Source organism: Taudactylus pleione, unplaced genomic scaffold (assembly GCF_031769625.1).
Source record: "Taudactylus pleione unplaced genomic scaffold, aTauple2 ptg000296l, whole genome shotgun sequence".
Lineage (NCBI taxonomy): Eukaryota > Metazoa > Chordata > Amphibia > Anura > Myobatrachidae > Taudactylus > Taudactylus pleione.
In genome coordinates, this window is record NW_028284698.1 from 2,792,544 (window position 1) to 2,815,575 (window position 23,032).

Sequence of the window (23,032 nt, forward strand, 5' to 3'; positions counted from 1 at the left end):
GTCGATGTTCCCCACTGCGCATGCGCACAATGGAGGGAGCTCCGTCGTGCGCATGCGCGAGACCCGGACTGCGACAGCCAAGCTGTCGCTCCGGGTCTCGCACCAAAGGGGGCGTGCTGTCGATGGTGACTGACAGCACGCCCCCTTTGGTGGGCGTGCCTGCCAGACGGAGGCGTTCCCATGGGAACGCCTACTGTCTGGGTCCGGCCCCACTGACATCACTAGTGATGTCAGTGGGAGTGATTTTGGCTCTGATAGAGCCAAAATCACTCCAGGGCTTGTGGCTGGGAAACCCTACCGCAGGGTTTCCGTCGCAAGTCCGATGGTCGCGATGGTCAAGACTATCGCGACCATCTTTTTGGACGCTCGTATATTCTGTGGGTGGTCACCCACAGCTATACGAGCGTCCAGGAGGACGCTCCATTTTAATGGAGGAGGGCCCTGATTCAGAGCGAGCGCTCTGGTCAGAGCGTCCGGCTCTGAATCAGGCCCTTAGTACAAACGGACGGAGAGGAAAGATTAATAGTCTGAGCGCTCATGCACTTTTCAGTAAGGCACATTGATGGAGCTGCTGTGGACATAACAATGTAATTTAGGCTGAACATATCATTATACATCTTCAATAAAACATTATACAAAAGAAGCATGCATTTTTCTTTATTTGCAGTTATCACATAGTTATCCATTACAGATAATAACTGCCAAACCTAAATTTCACAATTTGCACAAATGCAACTGTAATACTAATCTGCTATTTAAAGGTGATTTTGACATTTGTTTATGCAAAGAAATACTATAGACCAGTCATCTGGAATTTAAGAGTTAAAGTATTCAAACCTTGTAGACTTGTCCATAGGTCCCATTTCCAACAACTTCAACCAGCTCAAAGATTCCTGCAGGATCCTGCATAGAAGAAGAGACCGAGTTATAAGGTTTATAAGAAGATGCTTAAAAAGCTTAAGCATTCGTTAACCGGTTTTCGTTGAGAGGATTTGGGGAATTGGTGTATTAATCCATTTACTTTCAAAATAAGGGGCGTATTCAATTAGCCGCGATAAATTCTCAGCCGTCGGAATCTACTGTAGTTTCCACGTACATCGTGTGTTTTGGCTGTGGAAACTTATCGGGCGCTTCCCCGCTTATCCCTGTCTTCAATTCCAAAGGACGCGAAAGCGCATCCCGGCGAAACGCAATCAGACGAAAAGTGCTGTCAGATTTGAGAAAATCAGCCTGACACTCCCCAAAAGATGCACTAACATTGGGGATCATGGTAGATACCCCCGAGTAGACCTGCTGAAGCTATTTGGGGCACTTCAAAGCTCTCATTAGCTGCTAATTAGCGTCTTTGCACAAGCGGTGAAGAATAGCATTTAGCAGGTTTTTTTGGTGGAAATAACTAGTGCCAGCAAATTTGGGGTACATGAAAATAGGTGCAAGCATGGTTAAAATTTGCAAAAGTGGGTTCTTAAAAAGCGTGAAAAACGCACCTTCAGCAAGCACCTGCAATCAAAAAAACACCTCCCCCCATACTTGCAGACCCCGCCCAAAGTCTAATTCGCTCGTTTTTAAGTTTGCACCCCAACTTTGTACTTTTTGAGCTCCCCTTTTCAAAGTGCTTTTTTGTGGTGTTCCTCTTTTGTTTTTTTTAGTATTTTCGACACAGTTATCCTATGGGGGGCTGTCCAAAGAGTGAGTTTTTTCTGCACCTTTGCACCCCAAAACCGCAATTCTGCACTTTTTTCCGCCGGGTATTCATAGGCAAACCTTTATCACCTATTACATTGCATTGACTTTCCGCATATGCGAAAAGTCTTTGCAATTGAATACGGCGAATAGTTTCCGCCTGGCGAAAAGACGCATTCGGCGATACTTTTTCGCCAGTCATGGCTTTTCGCATCTACTTGAATATGGCCCTAAGTAGGAATGCATATCAAGGCAACAGCAGCAGAGTTTATCTCCACCTTTCATACCTGTATCTCTCAATGGGCGGGATGCATGACACATCACATTCGGGATGCGATGCGTTCCACCACTCTTTGCACAAGCATTTTCAGGGGTTTAACTGCATTTCTCACATTGCTGCATCCTGCCCACTGATTTGTGCATCTTGTTTCATCAGTAATTCATTGGATATACTGTCTTTTAGGGCAAGAAGTAAACTATGCCAGTGCACATTCTGTTGTGATATTTCAATGTAACTGCTGTTGGAAACACTGCAATAAATGGTGCTTCGTCTAGGTGCATGAGGTAAGAGGGCTAAGGCCAGTTTTTTGTTTTTTTTTTCAACCTAATTTGCCCTTCCTTGAGCAGGAATGATACCATCATATACACTGTAATTACCACTTACATTACTGTATGTATTAGACGTTACTACTGAAGCTCATACTTACCTACTCTCCCGGAATGCCCTGGAGACTCCTGAGTTTCAGAGGGCTCTACCGGCCTCACAAAAGAATGTGCTTGCCTCCTGCACACTTAATGATGCAATTTGCATTGATTTGCTTCATCCTGGCCCCACTCTATACTTACCTATGCCGTAAATTGTGGGTCTGTATACTGAGAGCTGGGCCACAATGACACTGGGCTTTTCTTTCTCTTTGCTCCTAGCATTCTTTGTGGTGGGTACATAAATTCTCTAGCTCAGGGGTACTTTCCAATATGCCTTGCTATAGGTTTAGCATGCCCTAACAGCAAAACTGTGGCAGGGAATGCTGGGATGAGTAGTTCCATAGCAGCTGGAGTGCCACAGGTTGCCTACCCCTGACCTAGCTAATCTGTGCCATTAAATCAGATCGTGCCATGTTATTGAATTGCAATATTAATAAACTCTTATTTTTTTTGTTTTTATTTCACTTTGTAATACAATATGAATGCGATTACATTTCTGTGGTAACTGTGTCTAATGCAGGCGTAGTAGCCAACCCTGGTCCACGAGAGCTACCAACAGTTCATGTTTTCCAGGTCTCCTCACAGAATCACAAGTGAAATAATTGGCTCCACCTGTGGCTCTTTTCAAATGTGTTAGTGAGTAATGAATACACCTGTGCACCAGCTAGGTGGTCTAGAAAACTTGAACTGTTAGTAGCTCTTGTGGACCGAGGTTGGCTACCCCTACTCTAATGTATATAACAGTTTTGGTCAAGGGAAAAAAAGAATCATTGTGCTTGATACAGCATTAGTAGCAAAATGTGTATAAATGATTCAAAAGAAAAGTGCACAAAAAAAATAACATATTTCCACCCTTATGCAGAGCCGTACAGTTTTGCATTGGTAACATACTGTATGTGCCGGCTCCCTCGTGTGCATGCGCACTGGCAAAACATCGAGGCGGCCGTGCGGTCGTAGATCGTATGGCCGCCTCTGAATAAGGTCCTTAGTTCTTTGTGACTGAGTGCATTTATAGCATGTTTGTAAGGTTTATTGTTTTTATGATACTGTTATAGTATTAATAAATCCTAGTATCATTTATGGCACAATGAAGAAAAAACAAATTTAACATCCCATAATGCTCTATTGGTGTTGGGCTATCTCACTCATTTTTATGTGTAATTAGGATTTGTGTTTGGTATTTATATCTGTTTGTGTCACTCATGAACAATGTTTATAGTAGAAAATGTAACTGAAATACCAGATGAAAGCACCATGGTATAGGCTGGTGCAATATAAGTAAATGTTAACAAATAATAAATAGTTTCTGTGACCTCACCAATAAGTATTGTATAATGCTTTTTCATATACACGCTCTCAATGCAGAATAACATGGCTTTATGTTGCAATATTCTGCCATTACACACATTACTGGATTTATTGACACTTATTCTAAAGACACAGTTGATGAACTCTATGCTCGCATACACAAATTAGTCACATTGGTTGTTTGGCAGACCACAGTAATTCCCTTGAAAACTAAGCACATTTGAAGTGTTTGACTGATCATTTTAGTAACTTGATCCACATGGTGAACTATGCAACAGATGATCCCACTGGAAGTAAAGCAAAGCCAGTCTTATTTGCTTTAGATTGCACAGCTAGCTGTCCTACTTAAAACATCCCATTATGTAAGCAAAGAAGGGCTGTAGATGCTGTATGTAGGGCCAGCTATTACCAGTATTGTATTATTTTTAACATCTGTTTAAGTCTAATGTCATTGCCACTGGCTAGCACTGTGCCAGAGGACTGGCTGGTATTTATAGCAGAATGTAGACTTCCCACTGAATTGGATAGATACAGTTTAAGGAAGAACTGAAAACAGATCACTTAAAACTTCAAAGGACACATGATGCTTCATGTCAAGTATTTGTTACATAAGATAAATACACATGACTTTGATTGGCAGTTTTGGTAACTTCAATCAATCTCTGATGTATGGGGGCCTTTAGACTTCTAATTAATAGCCTTGCCAAAATATGACTATAGCGAAGTTCTTGCAATTGTATATGTACGTTACATCATCTGATTCTTTTGTACATTCATATGTGGATAGTTTTTTGTGTAAGTGATTAATTATCAGAGATGTGTGCAGATTCCTGTGATGGTTTTGGTTCTAAATCATCATCGTGTTTTGGTAAAACCACCCTCAAGTGTTCTTATTTCGAGTTTTGATTTCTTTAAAAATTGCAAAAAAAGCTAAAATCATGTAATTTGGATGTTATTGTTCCTATAGTATTATTAGCATCAATTACATTTAATTTCCAGTCATTTCTAGTCCGTTTTGACCACCTCACAGCACCTGAATCACGAGGGAGGGACTTAAATGTAATCCAAAATACGCGAGATCCAGTTTTTAGATCTGAATTACGAACTTGGCGAGAAGACCCGACTGATCCGAGCTGGGTCAAATTTCGGGTGTGTTCGGTTTTCAGCAAAACCAAACCGCTTGTCTCCATTATTTATGACCTGCAAGCAAGTGGGACTTGGTTGCTGAGTACCTGTTGGCAGGTACTGTAGATTATTACTGTGAGTGTGGTAGAGCGGAGTGGGGAGTTTGTGGACCATATACTGTATAATCAGTATTTTTTCATTCCATTACTCTAACAAATTTGACCTTCATCAAAGTCTCAATCAACATTTTAGATTGTGACTAAACAAATGACGAAATATTAGACTTTCATTGTTACAATTAATCACATTTCACCAACATTCCCAGTGTTTTGTTTTTAGATTTAGGACCCTGAGCCTCATGTAAACTAGTTGCCATTCTGGCTGCTTCCAGCAATGCAAACATCCACCTGTACTCTGAGCCATCCGCATGTATGTGAATATGCCGACCCCCTGTGCTCTGCTTGTCAGAACAGCCGCCATCACTGTTATCTGCATTTGCACCAGCCCCATCAGCAGGAGATCCAGCTTAAATCTGTAGGATCTCTGCATACACCCTCCTCTGAATAGCCTGGATAGCCTGCAACTCTGTCTACGCTCTCACAGGATGCTTCTATGCTCAAACGCCATGTCGCCACCCAGTAACGTTCATTCAGCCATAAATGAAAAGTGACAGAGATACATACGACTTTAAATTGCATATAAATTCTTTAAATTGCACATACAGGCCACACAATGCAGGTACACTTAGCCGCAAGATCTGACCACATTCAGAATTGTGCGCAAATAACCGATGAGATGTTAAACAGTGTTTACTTCAACCAAAGTTTGCTATTTTTATTGATCGATTTTGTACAACATTTTGGCACGTTTTGGTTTGTTACAGAACAGTGTTACCCGATTGATATGTTTAGGTTGATCTGCATGAAACGCTCTCCTCAGGACATGTGGCAACTTTTTTCTTTTGCTTTAAGCTTGATAATTAAGATTTACTTGTGATTTTAGGCTGGTTCTCATTCTTATATTACAGATGGACCAATAGCCTGACCTGCTGTAACACAATTTGCTGGCACATATCTGAAACCTTTGTTCTCTCAATGACTGTTTGAAAAGGGCTGGGGGCTCGGGGGGTTCCTTGTGAATTCTAAAAGTATTGTGTACTTTGTGTTCAAAAAGATTAGTGTAAAATAAGTGTCTGCTTCTGGGAAAATTAAGGGGGTGATAAAGTACCAGCCAGTCAGCTGATTGGTTAGTATTTTATCACTCTCCACTTTATTACTTTTCAAGGCTTAGTACATCGCCCTCATTTAATGGTGTTATTTATTCCTCACTTTGGGCTGGACAGTCCCACTTTTCTGTGGCTGACCTGCAGTCTCTAACCCACGGACTGCAGTGTCCCACAAGGGGAAAAGTTGGAGGGCTCTCACACTGTTGCTTTGCATGGCATGTGCACAACATCTACACCCCCAGAGTGATGGAAACGGGGTGTGCCACAAGGTCACGCCCCTTTTTGGCACATGCAAAAGGAGTCCCTAATTTTAACTCCCATATGTGGCCTGTGGTGTGATGAGCACTTCCACACATTGTTTCACATCTAGAGTGAGGTACCTTATGTGACCAACATTACATTACATAAGCATACCTCCCAACTAGTGTCGTATCTATAATGGGTGCAGGGTGTGCTCTGCACACAGTCCCGTGCATCTATATTTAATGCTCACCTCTTTGGAGTGCCACATTGGCGGTGCTGCACAAGTCACCAGGAAAATGGTGTGGCATTTACTGGCTATCTGCGCATAAGCAGTAGACAAAAGTCTGGGAACATCGCATCCCGCCATGTTCTCGGAGACCTGCTAATGCAGGGTAGACTGGCAAAGTGAAGGAGTCCACCCCCTTGCACAGACCGCTGGACACAAGGGAGTTCACATGGAGACTGCAGATGGGCCCCCTACTCTCTCTTAACATGTCCCGGCCTGCTTCCAATTGTCCGTATTTAGGCGTACCAGTCCCAAATTGGGAGTTACGCTGCATTCTCTGCTTCTTTGCTTAGCTATGTAAAGTTGCGTACACACTAGACATATTAAATGATATTGCCGATTATGACACATCGTTACGACAAATTCATTTTATCGTCCAGTGAGTACGCACTAGATCACTCATGATGCGTGCTCCCGCGGATCATTAACGACATCACCAGTACTTGTAGCTCAATCTGGGGATGTCGTTAGCGAAGCCTGGTCCTGCTCCCCCTCTCTGCCGTCATTACGCCGTTGCCGACATCGGCAAGTGTGTATGCCAGCATCTCTGCCGGGTCCGTTGCTGACTAGGTCACTGGATACACACATCGTTTAGTGTGTACTCAGCACAGGGGCGTTTCTAGAGAGGAGGGGGCCCGTGTGCAGTATCAGACACGGGCCCCCTCCTCTCCGCCCGGCGGCCGGCAGCGCACTGAGCTGTGCGTGGCCAGCGCCGGAGTTATAGACTCTGGGCACTAGAGTGTGCCCAGAGTCTATAGTGTATGCCGCGGCCATTATCCAGTCGTTTTACAGCTCCGGACGCCCACGCCGACGTGGGACTCCGGAGAGGTAAGTAATATTATGGGTGCAGGGTGTGCGGTGCGGGGCCCGTGTTCCCCACAAACCCTGCACCCATTATAGATACGCCCCTGACTCGGCATAAGAAAGATTGTAACAGTTCTGCTGCATTTTCTCTTATCGCTATTGCCCTCTCTGGAAGGTGATAGCAGGACAGCCCACTCACAAAATTTTTTTTTTCTTTTTTGACAAAAGTGGAACAGAAGTCTGTAAAGTCTTCAAATTCATGTGTGAACTGCCAAAATCTGTTCATGCATGCACATACACATCCAGACTGGCTGGTGAAGTGGTAAGTTCAGCCTCATCTTACCTACAGAAAATCTAAATTTTCCCCACATAAATAGCTCCATAAGTTGCTGATGTAACACATGGGGGGGAATAAAATTAGCAGTGGGGTTTACACCGCGGCTAATTACTTGCGCTGCGCGAGGAAATTCTATTCAATGAAATAAATTTTTCTTTGCACAGTAAATCAGGAGTTAATGTGCACTAACCCACTGATTCAGTGTAAACTGCTGAATCTTTGGGTTTCCCCATGTGTTAACCCCCCCAGAGGGTGCCTTTTCTTCCGGACTTTTCTGCACCATTACTGAAGTCGCGTGGAAGAGTCCACCTCTGTAGTTAAACGTGCAGGGTAAACCCCGCTGATTGAATTTCCTTAAGCTAATTAGATTCCCCCCATGGTATAGCTATATGGTGTTTGTTTTGGTCTTTGAAGAGTTTTGTAATTAGTTTTATAAAACATGTATTCTGCAAACCACATCAGCTTAAGTGTTTGCTACTGCTTGGTGGTAGTGTGATTGGTGCTTGTAGTTTTGGCACTTTATCTTATGCAGATCCAATGACTCCAGTTTACATAGTTTTAGAGCAGACAATCATTACTGTAGAACAGTGACAGGTGACAGTTTTCAGTATGGTGATTAGTAATAGTGTCAAGTGCCTGTATGTTACACATGGATGGTGGAGTTGTACCTCCTAAAAATGTGACGATATTAGTCATAAAATTGTTTATAGCTTATTTAGTACTGTACTTGAACTTAGTATGGCATATTGCTATCATCATTACGTAAAAGGGATATTAAGAGCCTCATTTAAAGTAGTCCATATGTTCAATTATGTGTTTATATGATTTTATACGAAGCATGTGCCCCAAACTGTGTCACTATGCAGATTTATGTCTTCGTTTTGCAGCCTCTGATTTCTGGGGAGAAAGCACTAGGTGGCAACTGAAGGGCGTTATTAAATACCATTTTATTGATGCAACAGAATGAGACTTTGATGCATCCCCAGATTTGTTTATTAGGTTTATGTTTTGCAGATACCTGGAGGCCTGGAAAAAAGATGCAGGAGGCCAGCAGCTCTATTAGCCACTTCTGGCTGGTTCTTTCTGTATGGACCCATTTTTCTGACAGTAGTTTATTAATTATAGCTATATCACTTAAGTTTTGGACTTCTATTCTCATTTATTATAGTGCAGTTAGACTACTACAGGTGAGAACATTTGTATTTGCTTACTAAAGTGGTAAATGATGGCTATCGCACCGATCACATGCAGTGGATCCGCCGCTAACTCTGAATGAGGCCCCTCAGTGGCGTAAGTTCATCCCAGACGCCCGTAGGCAAGTTATAATTTGGTGCCCCCCCAATCACAGCCGCTGACACTGTAATGTAGCAATTCGCATGCAGACAGGCAATAGATAGACGAAGGCAGCAGCTGATGGTCTGACACTGAGCTCTCCACTAGTGTATGGTGGCTTCTCAGGTGCCAGGAAGGGCCATGACGGTACACTCCACTCAAATGGGGTACTGTGGGGTACTGTGGCCGGACAGATTTCTGCTTGCACCCTCCTGAGGTGGCGAGCAAAAATATGCTATAAGTTGCTCAACACAGTACTTTAGGCAGGTTTAGCCGCTTTAAGTGGCTAAACCCGGTGCATTTGGGCTCAACAACCGCGGCAGTCGCACCCAATCAGAGCAACAATTGACTAGCACTGTCAGGTGCCCATTACTAACAAGTGCCCAAACATCACTTGAATCTCCCCCGTAGAATCAAAAGTTAAATTGTGCAGGATCCCAACTACAGCACTACTAGTGTGTAATACTGTCGCTCAGAGTGCGCTCAGGGTTTAGTGGTGTGGCCATAAATTCCCAAAATTCATATTCAGGATTTTGCTTAGTTTGGCTTTCATCTTTGATTAAATCACATTCATAGTATTTCTTTGATTTAACTTTTAACCTCTAACTCCTATGTTATGACACAGAAAGAATAATATGCAGCAGTTAACATTTATATTTTATGCCTTTACAATGCAAATGTGTTTTTTTTTCAATCTAGAAAACATGTCTAAGTTTCCTTATTTAATGTAATAATTATTTTTGAGGGAAGGTTTTTACTTTTTAGTAAACCAGTGTGGACGAACAATCTGACTTGGTTGCGGTCCAACTCATTTCATGTTTTGCAAAAGGACGTGTGCCCAATGCATGAAAAATTGTTTCACTTTTATGTTAACCTCTACACTACTGAGCCTATTTTGGCACCTATTGAGAATTATTTACGCACTCTCACAAAGTATTCCTTGTTTTTATCAGAAGACTTTGAATTTCAATAAAATAGCACTAGTTTACTTATTTCTCCTCACAGGACAAAGACAATCTACCCAAAGTAGCCAATTGTCTTGCAGTTATATTGAACCACTATCAACGAATACTTTGTGGTCCTTGCTTTGGCATTAATCCACCGTTCCAAAAGAGCAAAAAGACAGATTCTACACATAGGTTATCATAATAAAATCTGCATTTGGAATTCATAATGCATTTTTTTTCACGTTTGAATAAAACACATAACATCTATAAGAATAACATGGTAGCACAACAATTTATACCATATTGACAAGCAAACATCCGATTGAATGAAATAAGGGGAGCCTTGCATTCATTGTTGCCAGGATAGGTGAGATTTGGGCATTATAATACTCCACACTTTACACACACAAATTTCCGGACTTCATATTGCTTTCTGCAGCCCAGGGTGTTATTATTTGGTGTCCGTCATAAAATAAATACTAAAGGGTTGAAAGAGGGAGATCAGGCCTGTTACGTTCCCTCCCCATCTACAAGCTCTACAAGTATTTCTGCACTGCACGGTGATATGGACTGGTGATCACCAAGTAAGAAATGATATGAGGCCATATAATTTGTAAGAGGGCACCTTTGACTTTATTGCGGCCAGGATAGGGAAGATATACGCCTCTCCCTGAACTTCATAATGATTTCTACAGTGCAGTGGGATTCTCTAGTGATCATAGAAAATTAGCAGGGTTACTTCTTAGGGGGTCACTTCATTTGAAAGAGGGGACTCCTCTCTCTCAAAAGAGGGCACCATTGAGTATGTGGGCATACTGGATGAAATAAAGCACTGTAAGTGCTCTCGTCCCATTGTCTGGCATTTGAAACTTCCTTTAGTGTAGTTCCTGAGGGGGCGGGTCTTAATCACATCATCGGGTCTGACATGATAATGTCCACAAGCCCTACCCCCCCCCTCCCGACTGCCAGTAAAATCAGCCTTTTAGGTATCTCTCCCCCCATTTGAGTCCTTGCAGTGCTTAGAGAAATACAGTATATCAGCTGTATCAAATATATGTTTTATCAGAGCTATATCAATGTTTGCAACTGTCCATAATTTCCAGGGACAGTCTTGTGTTTTACAGATTTGTCAAATGTTTGTCTCTTGAAGACTTGGGGCCCTATACTGTATATCAAGCTGTTTTTTTACATAAAACTATGCAGAAACTGCAGTTTCTGCATAATTGTATGTGTTGTTACTATATATTAATAGCACAATGCAGGAGGTCAGAAATCTCCGGCAAAGTGCTAATTAGCACTTCAGATCACAGGGCCTGATTCAGAGCAGCTCGTAAGCGGCCGCTCGTTCGCTCCGAGCGATGTTCGCACAACTGCGCATGTGTATGGGTTGTAATACGCATGCGCGAACCAGTCATTACGGTCAGAAATTGTGTGCTCGCAAAATAGCGAATGCCTGCTAATTTGAGTGACAGGATGAGGCGTTTGTGAGTGGTAACAGGGGAAGGTGCTTGAAAACGGGAGTGGAGATCCGAACACAGGCGTGCCAAACGGTCAAAACGGGCGCTTTAAGGGTGTGCATAATTAACAAAGCAGCGTCATCGGCCACGTCATTTGGTTGTCTTTTAGCCTGAACTGCTCGCATGATTGCGGTAGGAAAATGCTACCACAAGTACTGCGAGCAGTTCAGATGCCTTTCGATGTACTCGATTAATCTAATAAATAGCGGAGATGACGTAGGATGCGAGCTGCCAGGGGGCTTTGTTTTAAAAATAGCGAGCGCATGTTTCATTCGCTCGTTCAGACATAGAGGCGTCAACAGACCTCAAAGAGCGAGCGCTCTATTTAAATATCCGGACCCTTTTTCTGAACGAGCGAGCGCAAATAGCGTCCGGCTCTGAATCAGGCCCACAGCTCCCATTATTATCAATGGGGACTACGATCTGACCCTTATGTACTAAACTCCAGAAAGCGTAGCTTTTCAGAGATTGGTCCGGGTAGTTTACGTATACCATCTTCAGATGGTGTAAACTAGTATAAGCCTATGATATTTAAATCTCTCTCGCAGCCTTCGGCCGGCTCCGGAAGCTGACACTGGGCCTGACTCAGCTTAGAAGTGAATTGCAAAGCTGCACACAAGCAGCTTTGCAATTCCATCCTTGCAGTTATGGTAATGCAGCAGGAGGCATCACGCCTCCTTCATGCATTACTTATCCGTGCTGCATTGTACAATGCAGCATCGGATAATCTGCGGGAACATTGGCCGGCTAAGTAATCCATGGGTCAGATGAGAGAAAAAGGCTAGGAAATCTCCAGCAGCCGATAGAGATCCTGGCCTCTTCCCTCCACCAACAGCGGCGCAACGCCTCGGTTTTCGGGAAGCGGAGGCCATCGCCACCCCCTCCCGCCCACAAATGGCAGCAGACTGTCCATCACTGATAGTCTGCTGCCGCTCTGGGTGTGAACATGCAGGACCCATACAGAAGCCTGCGCAGATTCCCAACCATCGGAATTCTGCATTCAGCAGTGCACTAGCCACCACTGTTGAATTAGGCCCACTGTGCGCATGTGCAGTGTCAGCTTTCCCAATTTTCCAGGGAAATAACTCGCAGGGACCGTGGTTACCGCAACCGCTGTCCCTGCAAGTTCCCCTCTGTACGTAGCCAGGATATTTTCATCAATAATGAAAATATCTCCGGCGATATGGACAGATAATAATCTTGACTGGTCCGTGATTATTAGTACATAGACCCCTTGGTTATTTTTGAAATGCCCTATTTTTATACTGAACAACTAAATCATAAACCTCCTCTTTTCTACCTCCTAAGATTCCCGACTTATCATCCATTTCTTTTTTTCTACGTCAGAACTTGATATTTATTGAAGAGTATTTTAACATGTAAAAAAAAGCATTATAATCCAATCAAACCTGGAAATTATTTAAAAATGTTGGCTGGTACAGTATGTATATCTGATGTCTACAGAAATGGAGCAAAATACATAAGAGTGCTGGTAGGAGCTTGTGAGCAGCTCTCCTCTTACTATTGCTGGAATATGTGAACATTATCTTAATACAATTTTGAAACACAGCCACTATTATTACCAGTTATTTATATAGCACCATTATATTCCACTGCACTGTACAATCAAGTTCATCAACCCCTGCCCAGTTCCTTACTGCAAGAAAGAACCAGAAACAATTTAGACAGAAGCCACTGGTCCTCCTGGTATGTCTCTGCACCATAGGAATAAACCAGAGGACCTGGAGGAAATCCAAACAAACTTTAACACTGAGGCGTCAATGCTAACCAGTGTGCTGACCCTGTATATTATGTATAGTAAGAGTGACTTACAAACCTGTGCAATCAGGATATTTGCATTAGGACTCGGAGTAGAATGCAGTGTCCCCACCGTGATGAAATGTATCTAACCAGTACAATTCTCAACATGCTGGGTCTGATTGTACACTGCAATACCAGTCCAAAATGTGCCTGACATATAATACATACATAGATATGAAAAAACTGTAATAAAAGTATCAATGGCAAAAGCCTATAATCTAAGCTTTATAGTCTGAATGCGCTAAGAACTTCACAACTAGCTAGTCACACTTAGAGTTCCCACAGGCATCAGTGCCTTGTTAACCCTTCTACTTGTGGATAATATCCTGATGCCTCGATGTGTCCCTGTTGCTGCAAAATGCTTTAGCATCTTATCCGTCCCAGAACTGAACGTACTCCTAATTTGCAACTTTTGACCACACAGAAAGACTTTCTGTCTAAAAATAACAACAATCGTTAACTTACTCTCAAAGATGCTAAGTCGATATAGTCCAGGCTCCTACTTGTAGTTGTTAGCATTTTTGCCATCTCTCTTCTGCTTTCCAGAGTTCAAAAAAGTTTTTTTTTTTTTTTTTTTAATGTACTTCTCTGCAGGGCAAATATTCTGGTATCATATCGAAGTGTTGTCTGTATGTGTCAGCCCATGGTTAGAACTGGAAGTATGTGTCTCTGTGACAAACACAGGAAATTTCACATTCAGCACAACCCGGAAAACACACTGAGGAAACAAATCTGTTTTTCTTTAAGAACTGAGCATTGCAGAGCTATTTGCTGGGGAAAGTGAGGGAAGGAAATGACGCTCTAGAATTTTGGAAGCGTATAATAATTATTAATTCTTTTTAAATGTTACTTTCGAAATACAACTTTTGAAAATATTTCAACTATACTGTATAGATTACATATATTAAGTTAATCAAATATGATCAATATAATGTGATTAAGTGCCTATCCCATTACCACTAAATGTATAGATTTAGAATATACAGTAAGTATGTATAAGATTATTTATGTGCAAATTAGAACTGTACAAAATGCCTGCATAGTCAGTTACTGTATTTTCGGTTAATGCACAAGAGGAAAAACTCTGATGGGATTGTAAATCCCATCTCTGTAAATCGCAGTGGAATATGTGTGTGCTATATAAGTAACTGGTAATAAATACAGAAATACACACACACACACACACACACACACACACACACACACACACACACACACACACACACACACACACACACACACACACACACACACACACACACACACACACACACACACACACACACACTCTCTGAAACCTTTTGCTTTAAGCAGTGTAACTGACCTACTACTTACAGATTACAGTCACCTAGCAGCCTGTCAGAATTCCGTCAGGGTTTTGTGAATTTTAAATTGATCTACTTTGCAAAGAGTTTATACAGTATGTGTACAGTATATATATGAATTTTATTTGAAAATCTCTATTTTGCTTTGTATTCAGTGGCTGACTTGTGGTTTCTTGGGAATGTAAATTGCTTTAGTCCAAAATAAACTTTCTGGGCTGAGATGCTTGATACTGTACGTATGTTTCCTGCAGAGTGAAGAAAGTGCAGTCTGATTCATTGCAGAGTAGGCAGCACAGATGTGATCATGCTCATAGAAAGTTACAGTATATAAAAGTAGAGACTGTGACAGCTGATTGGCCAAGGTCTGGAGATTTTGGGGCATATTTATCACAGTCCGCATTTTTAATGAGTATGTGATATTTTTCACCCAAATTCAAAATGTGAAAATTAATTTTTCACCTGAATTTACTAAAATGATCTTGTCAGGGGACAGGCTCCGATAACAAGTGTAACGCTATCACACTTCTTCCTAATTTGGGTCCCTGGCAGTCAATACGTATGTGCGGCCATCAGTAGGTGCATTCATCACTGGGGGTGATTTAATAGCCTATAGACTATTACAGGGTAACGCCATCTGGGGATGGCAGTATCCTATCGGGGCCAAGGCTCGGAATGCTTTGCATTCCAGAGCTTGATCATTCTGGCAGCACAGTAACCCCAATAGAAACCTATGGGGGCTGCATTTGCAGGCAAAAATGGAGGGACAATGGCAGATATTGGAGATATCTGCTGCAATATCCATAGTACATCTGGGGGATACTGAACGTTTACCTTACCCCCCCCAAAGAATGGTTGTTTCCACTGAATATCCTGCAAATATTTAATGATAAATAGGCCCCTTTGCATTAAAAAAGGGTGGCTTGGATACAAAGTGAGAACACTTCCAGCATATGGAATAAGACAATCGAAATTGCATTATTTAATTTATAACTGTTTTTTTTTATTATCAGAGCCTTATTCCTTATGTCCATGCGTTAGCACAAAGGAGGAATACAGGTTTCTGGAATTCCTTTTCAGACCAGAAATAAAAGTAAACTTTTGCTGAAGCACTCGCACTGGCTCATCTGCACAATACTTATGAATATCCTGCAGTATTGATTCCTTCTACATACATTGTATGATAAAATGGGTACTTCGAAGCAGGGGCGTATCTACCCCTTGGCCAGGATGGCACTCGCCAGGGGCGCCGGCCGAGGAGGGGGCGCCCAGTGGTGTCTCCCTTGGCCAGGGGGTAGAAATGCCTCTGCTCATGTACACATCCACCGTGGAGCATGGGTCAGTTCCCGCTGGGCAGGCGCCTGGCCGACTCAGTTGTGGCCCTTTCCCCCTTCTCTCACATGGCATGGGACTGTGAGGGCTCCTGTACTGCTGAGCTGATCGGATCACTGCGGGCCGACTTGCTACTACCGTGGTCTGGGACAAGTACCCTGGTAAAAAGAAAGTGTGACAGACATCTGGCACCTCCGAGCAGTAGGAGATAAATGTAGTCTGCCCTTGCCGCGCCTGCACCTCCATTGTCTCACCGACTGTTATTTAACCAGTAGCTGCAAAGACAGCACTTTAACAATTTAATCCTATTGCCACAAAAAAATAGAACTACAGAAATACTGCTCTTAGTATTACGGTGGTATGTGTGAGGGGGGAGCTGTGTTATGGGGGAGCTGTGAGGGGGGAACCAGTCCCTTATTTTTTCAGGGGCCTTCAGACATCGATACACCTCTGCTTCGAAGTTCGGTGAAGTACATTCAATACTGTTGCCCTTCCCATGTTAAGTGTTGGTATTTTCTCACCAGGATATTACTGATGTAGCTAAAAATTTCAAACACATACAACTCCAGTATAGTGTCTACTCAATGCAACTATGCACAAGACTTGGAAGTGCAGTATAAAATGACTTAGCAAATCACATGTAGGGCATGACAGTAACAAATGTGCAGCAAATAACTTCAGCATCTTTTGGTAACTTTATTTACATACTGTAGGGCACCACCTCTGAAGCCTTGGGAATTTGCTTCTATGGGGAACACACAGAAAGAGGTAGAGCCAGTGTCGGACTGAGGCATGAAGGGCCCACTGGGGGAATGCAGTGGTAGGGGTGTGGCCAGAAATCAGGGGGGGGGGGGTGGCCAGCCACCACAGATGCTTGGCTAACCAATAGGCAAATCTTGTAGTTTCTATAGAAAGGAGACAAGCCACTATGTTGATCAGTGGTCCTACTCCACCAGGTAACTGACCTTCTAATGCAAACTGACACCTAGAGGAGGAGGATGGGCCCTCGGGCAGTGGGGCCCACCGGGGATTTCCCCTGTACCCCTGTGGGCCAGTCCAACCCTGGGTAGAGCTGCAATACTCAGAGAGGTGGTAGTCATGGAATACCCTGAGGTGTTTAGCACAGTAGGCACAAATGCAGATGGTACAGCTGAGTGCACAAAGTGTGGGATTTTGGTAGCATGCCATAAGGTACATGGGTGCATTGTCACTATTTGGACAGAATATAGGGTATACGAAGGTGTTGGCACTGGAAAGCGCATAGTGTGTTACAAGATACAGGTATGTGCTGGCACTGTGGGAACAGTGTGTAGCATGCAATGAGAAGGCACAGCTTTGTTGGCACTGTGGGAACAGCATGTAGCGTGCAATGAGAGGTATGGAGGTGTTGGCATTGTGTGAATAGCGCATAGCATGTCAAGAGGCATGGATGTGTTGGCACTGTGGGAACAGCTCATAGCGTGCAATGAGAGGCATGGATGTATTGGCACTGTGGGTATAGCGCATAGCACGTCATGAGGCATGGATGTGTTGGCACTGTTTGTACAGAGCGTGGCATTCAATATGGTATACGGAGGTGTTGGCACTGTTTGGAAAGTGTGTAGCGTAAAACGAGATACATGCATGTGCTGACACTGTGGGAACAGCTCATAGCGTGCAATGAGATGCACGGATGTGTTGGCACTGTGGAAACAGCGTGTAGCATGCAATGAGTTACACAAAGTATAGTATATTGCAATAACACTGGAGCTCAAAACAGACAGCAAGTGTAACAGGGTCTCACATACAGCAGCATGTAAATGTAAACAGGTGGAACTGGTGCAAACAAAAACCCTGGCCAGGTGTCTAAGACCCCCACCGGACTACACCAGGAATCCCCGTAAGAGGATATTGTCTTTACTCATTGAAGGCCCAGTGTAGTTGGTTCCCACTGTGAAATAAACACAGAAAGAGAACTTATGTATGAGGACTCTGCCTGGAAACACCACAGATAGAAATGCGGGTATGGATGGATGTGCTGCTGGTGAGGAAACCAAACACCAGAGTTTAAACAACACTGGAAGGTAACTATACTGTAGAGCAGGGGTGTCAAACATTGGCCCTCCAGCTACTGTGGAACTACATATATCAGCGTGCCCTGCCCCAGTTTTCGCATACCCTAATAGCAAAACAGCAAAACTGTGGGAGTGCATACTGGGATGTGTAATTCCACTGCAGTTGGAGGGCTACATGTTTGACACCCCTGCTGTAGAGCATAGTTCTGGAGCACCTATGTAGAACACAATTGATACTCAGGCACTGGAGGAGTGCATGTAGCAGGTTCTAATAGCTACTGGTTGATAGCTGATTCCCCACATGAGCCATCTGTGCTGGAGGTTAGTGGTAACACCTGAGAGAGGTGTTATGTACCTGCTGTTCTTAACAACTAGTTGTAACAAGTACAGACTTTAACATAATCTTAAAATGCAATCTAAACAGAGCTGACCCTATAGTACCAAACTCTCAGTTTGGCACTCATAAACCTCCTAAAGCATTACGTCGGTTCTGAGTTGTGGCTAGTAAGCTATCCTAAAGATCAGTTCTAATCATACTACTCTATTCCCCACAAATTACACTTGTGCATTGATATGATTGTGGATGACCAAGTCACCACTGTTTGTCTGGAGATTGAAATCATCCTAGAAGTCAATGGGAGGTGAACAATGATCTGCTCCCCAAAAAAAAAAAAACCTAAAATCACTCAAGCAAATATAAACTTCCAAGAGCTCAACAATCCATGACTAGACGAGGGATGCCTAAGCCGGAGACTATTTAAGAGTTCTACATTATTTGTGATGGGTAGCCTAAAGAAGCTGTTGCTAGGCAGATTCTAGTTTGTGAGGTATTTGGTTATCATTTAGGGTCAGCCAATTAAGGTTGTTAGGGGCATGTACATTTAGATTGTACTATTTAAGGTGGAATTTGAATAAGGTTCTGCCTCTTTTTCAGTTGGAAGCCAGATAAGTCAAACCTGTATCGCTCTTGTATTACCTCAGGAGTTGTGCTAGCTTTTCTGTCCTCTACTGTTTAAGCCTCATTTTCCCTTATCATTTTTCTTAACTTTCTTGTTTATTAAAATTTGTATCTTGCATTTCTTTAGTTAATTTTACACCAAACCTCGTTTGACCCCCCTTTGTCTGCTTTATTTCACCACCCCTTTTTTCTTTTTTATTCCTCATTGGGTTTTCCTTTACCCTCCCTTTCCCTGTCAGGATGCCCTGTCCCAAGCGTTCAGCACCCCCTCCCCTCCGTTTAGCGGAGGCAGCCCGCCCACTCATGGCTGCAGGCTATCGCCGGGCTGTGCTTTTGGCGGGCCCTCCTTCACCTGGGGAGCCTCGCAGGAGTTCAGCCCATTTCCCAAACGGGAGGTGAGGCGGCTCCCCATCTTCCCTCCTCCGGGCCCCTGCTGCCTGTCCCTGCGGCGGTGGAGCTCGGTGGCCCGGGCGCGCGCTCAAGTCGAGCATGTGCCCCCGCGCCGGCGGAGGGAGGTGACGACCCCCTGCGAGTCGAGGATTTAGAATCCCCGACAGCGGTAGCGTAGCTGCTGGGCTTACCTCCCGGCGGTCCTGGCATCCATCGCAGCTCCGGTGTCCTCCCTGGCTGCGCAGTGGACGCTGGGGCGGGCGGGTGGACGCTTGTCAGGTGACAAGGCGCATGCCGGGGACAGGGAATCCCCGGCTGTGCTAATGATAAATGATGAAGCGGCAAGTGGCAGTGGATCCCCTGGCCTCTCTGCGGAGGTCTCAGGGCCCTTGCCAGCCGCTACCTCTGCGGGTGCCACTTTAGGGGCTGCGAGGGAGAGCTCTGCAGCTCCTGGGATGGCTGAGCCTGTCAGATTTTTGAATAGGGCGCCACCTGCTGGTTCAGCTGCATATGTGCAGGCCATGAGCACTGCAAGCTCATGGTCAGCAGGTTATAGTTTGCAACACCAGCCCACTATTTTAAACTCGCTTAATAATTTTGCGGGTTATGCTGTTAACACTTTGCCCGTTAATGCCCCTTTTTTTCAGGCTGTGCCGGCTGTCAGTACGGCTTGGCAGACGTTTTTTCAGATGTCAGGTTCGCATGCGATCAGTTCGCACGTACCCTCGGTGGTCTCCTCTCCACACGCTGTGCAAACCACTTGGTCCCTAGGAGCGCACCATGTTTTTCCCCAGCATTCCGCTTTTCCCCCATGACAGTTTCTTACCCCTCCTACACCCCCTCGGCCCCTAATTTTAGCCATCTTCCCTATGGTCAACCGAGTCTTTTTGGATCGCAACAGCCACTTAGCCCACATGGCTCCTGGCACCCTGCTTATGCTTCACCTGGATCCTGGTTGCCAGCATACCCTTCGCCAAGCACTCTGTAGCAGAGTTTTCCGCAATCACCAGTGGTTTCCGCTCCTTATTTCCACATCGAGTCAGAATTTTCCGGTTACTGCACCGCAGGTGCCTCCCATCCCTCCAACCCCACCTCCCCCTCCCCCAACACCAGTTGTTGAGTCAGTGTCCTCCGTGGATGTTAACACGTCTTTTGCCACACCTGATATTCTCCCTAGTGTTTCAGCAACCGTTGCGGTATCAGACGCGGTGGTACGGAGAAAGAGGAACGTGTCTCTGGACGAAGTTGCGGCATCAGGGAGCAATGCTACGGGGACGGCAGAAGTGATATCAGAGGATTCGGAGCTTCCAGGCCCTTTAGGAACAGGTGAGCATACATCTGCACAGATTTCCAATGACAATTATTTGTCTGATTCATCTACTAGCAGCGAGTCGTCGGGGTCCCCTAAACGCCCGCGGAAATTAGCAAAATTGATTGCGCACCGCATAGTCAAGAAAGCGGCAAAGAGCAAGGGTCCTGAGAAGACAGCTGCGCCTGCTGAAGTGCCACCATATTCTGATATGGTGCATTGCGCCAATACAGCTATTACGAGGGGTTTAAGGAAGAGAATACGGGAAAAGATAAGAAAGGGGAAATATATTGACATGTTTACTCTCACGGATGACATGAGGCAGGATTGTGAGAAGGCCAAGAAGACTGGTGGCATTGGGGAGAATGCTTTTCGTAGTATTCATCATTGGATGAGGGGTGTTTTAGTGTTTGCGGCTTGTTACCTTGAAACTAGGCCTGGAGAGCACATGAACATGCTTAAATACATTTACCTCGTTCACGATATGTTCTTGGCTTCTCGGGGTTATGTTTGGAGAGATTACGACGAAAAATTCCGTCGTAAACAGGAAGGAAATTTGGTCATGCCTTTGGGGGTAAAAGATGTGGAAGTGTGGCTAGAGGTAACCCAAAATAATAAAAACCCATCAGAGACTCAGTATAAGAAGCTGAGTGGAGTAGGGAAGGGCAGCTCAGGGTACACGGCAAAAGGTAAATGTTTTGCCTTCAATGATGGGAAATGCACTAGAGGGTCGAATTGTCGTTTTCGCCACTCCTGTCGCAATTGTGGGGGAGGACACCCAGCCAAGGATTGCATGGGCGGGGCTGGTACTTCCCATTCGGAGCAGCGGGAGAGCGCTGGGGCTAATAAATAGGGTGCCAACACCCATTATTTTGAAAGAACTTAGTAAGTGGTTGGCGCGTTATCCTTTGCGGAATGATGCTGAGTTTTTGTTTGAGGGTTTTAATTTAGGTTTTCATTTACCCATTTCCGTTGCCTTTCAAGTAGTTGCTCGCAGAAATCTCAGGTCGGCGAGGGAGTTACCGCTGGTGGTGCGGCAGAAAGTGGATACAGAGGTTCAATTAGGACGTATGTGCGGTCCTTTTGATACAGAACCCCTGCCGGGTTTGTGCATTTCCCCCCTGAGGTGGTGCCCAAGAAAGTACCCGGCAAATTCCGTTTAATCCAACATCTGTCTCACCCATGCGGGGGCTCTGTCAACGACGCCATTCCCGAGGAGCTTTGCAGGGTGCGGTATCAGTTGTTTGACGACGCACTGTGTTTGATTTTCAGTTTTGGCGCTGGGGCGTTGATGGCAAAGTTAGATATCGAGTCGGCTTTTCGGCTACTGCCACTACACCCCGATTCCATGCGTTATATGGGTTTTAAGTTGTAGGGTAAGTTCTACGTGGATAAATGTCTGCCCATGGGGTGTTCTGTTTCTTGTGCCTATTTTGAGAAATTCAGCACCTTCCTTCACTGGTGCATTGTCGCGGGCACAGGTCATTATGGTGTTGCCCATTATCTAGACGATTTTCTCTTTATAGGTCCAGGAAACAGCAAGATTTGTCAAGAAATTTTGTTTTCAGCCAGCTCGTTGTTTCATGTTTTGGGGGTTCCAGTTGCTCAGGAAAAGACAGAGGGCCCCACTTCTTGTTTGTCCTATTTGGGTAATCCAAGTCGATACCAGGGCGGGATGCTGCCGCCTCCCGGCAGATAAGGTCCAGAAGCTTTTGGAGCAAATAGAGGAATGTTTGCAGATAGAAAGGCTCCGGTTGAAGCAGGTGCAATCCCTTTTAGGCTCTTTTAATTTTGCTTGCCAAATTATTCCTATGGGGCGGATTTTTTGCCGTAAGCTTGAGAAATCAACGGCGGGTGTGCTAAAGCCGCATCATACCATCCGCCTCTCTAGGGAAATCAAGGATGATCTTCGAGTGTGGTTTTACTTTTTGTCAAATTTTAACCGGGAACTCATATGGCCTTCTTCAAGGGTTTTTAATTCCACTCTGCAATTATTTACTGATGTGGCTGGTTCTACGGGTTTCGGAGCATTTTTTCAAGGGGAATGGTGTGTGGCGCGTTGGCCGCTGTCATGGGTCGCACGGGGTTTCACAGCCAATCTGTTGTTGCTGGAGTTATTTCCAATACTTGTGGCTGTGGAGCTTTGGGCCACCAGATTGGCGAATCAGAGTGTGGTATTTCGATGTGACAATTTGGGGGTAGTACACGCTGTTAACAATCAGCGCTCATCTTCCCCTGAGGCTTTGAGGCTTCTGAGGCATTTGATGCTGAGGTGTTTGCAATTTAACATAAATTTTTCAGCAGAACACGTACCAGGGGTTGAGAATAACATAG

The 23,032-nt window shown here is 44.4% G+C and overlaps 2 protein-coding genes across 2 annotated transcripts in view; one reads left to right on the forward strand and one right to left on the reverse strand.

Annotated features, from left to right (window-relative positions):
* NRK (Nik related kinase) overlaps positions 1-1,885 on the reverse strand; it is a 297,272-nt gene extending 295,387 nt beyond the window's left edge. The window contains exons 1-2 of the mRNA XM_088482879.1: positions 1,879-1,885; positions 838-947 (exon numbers count right to left, since the gene is read on the reverse strand). Of these exons, the coding sequence (XP_088339005.1) occupies positions 838-947; positions 1,879-1,885 (117 nt within the window). The remainder of the gene's footprint in view (positions 1-837; positions 948-1,878) is intronic.
* Positions 1,886-20,303: 18,418 nt separating this feature from the next.
* LOC148511657 (uncharacterized) lies at positions 20,304-21,551 on the forward strand. Its single transcript, XM_088482881.1, has one exon. It carries the CDS (start codon positions 20,304-20,306, stop codon positions 21,549-21,551), a length of 1,248 nt encoding a protein of 415 aa, XP_088339007.1.
* The last annotated feature ends 1,481 nt before the right edge of the window (positions 21,552-23,032 follow it).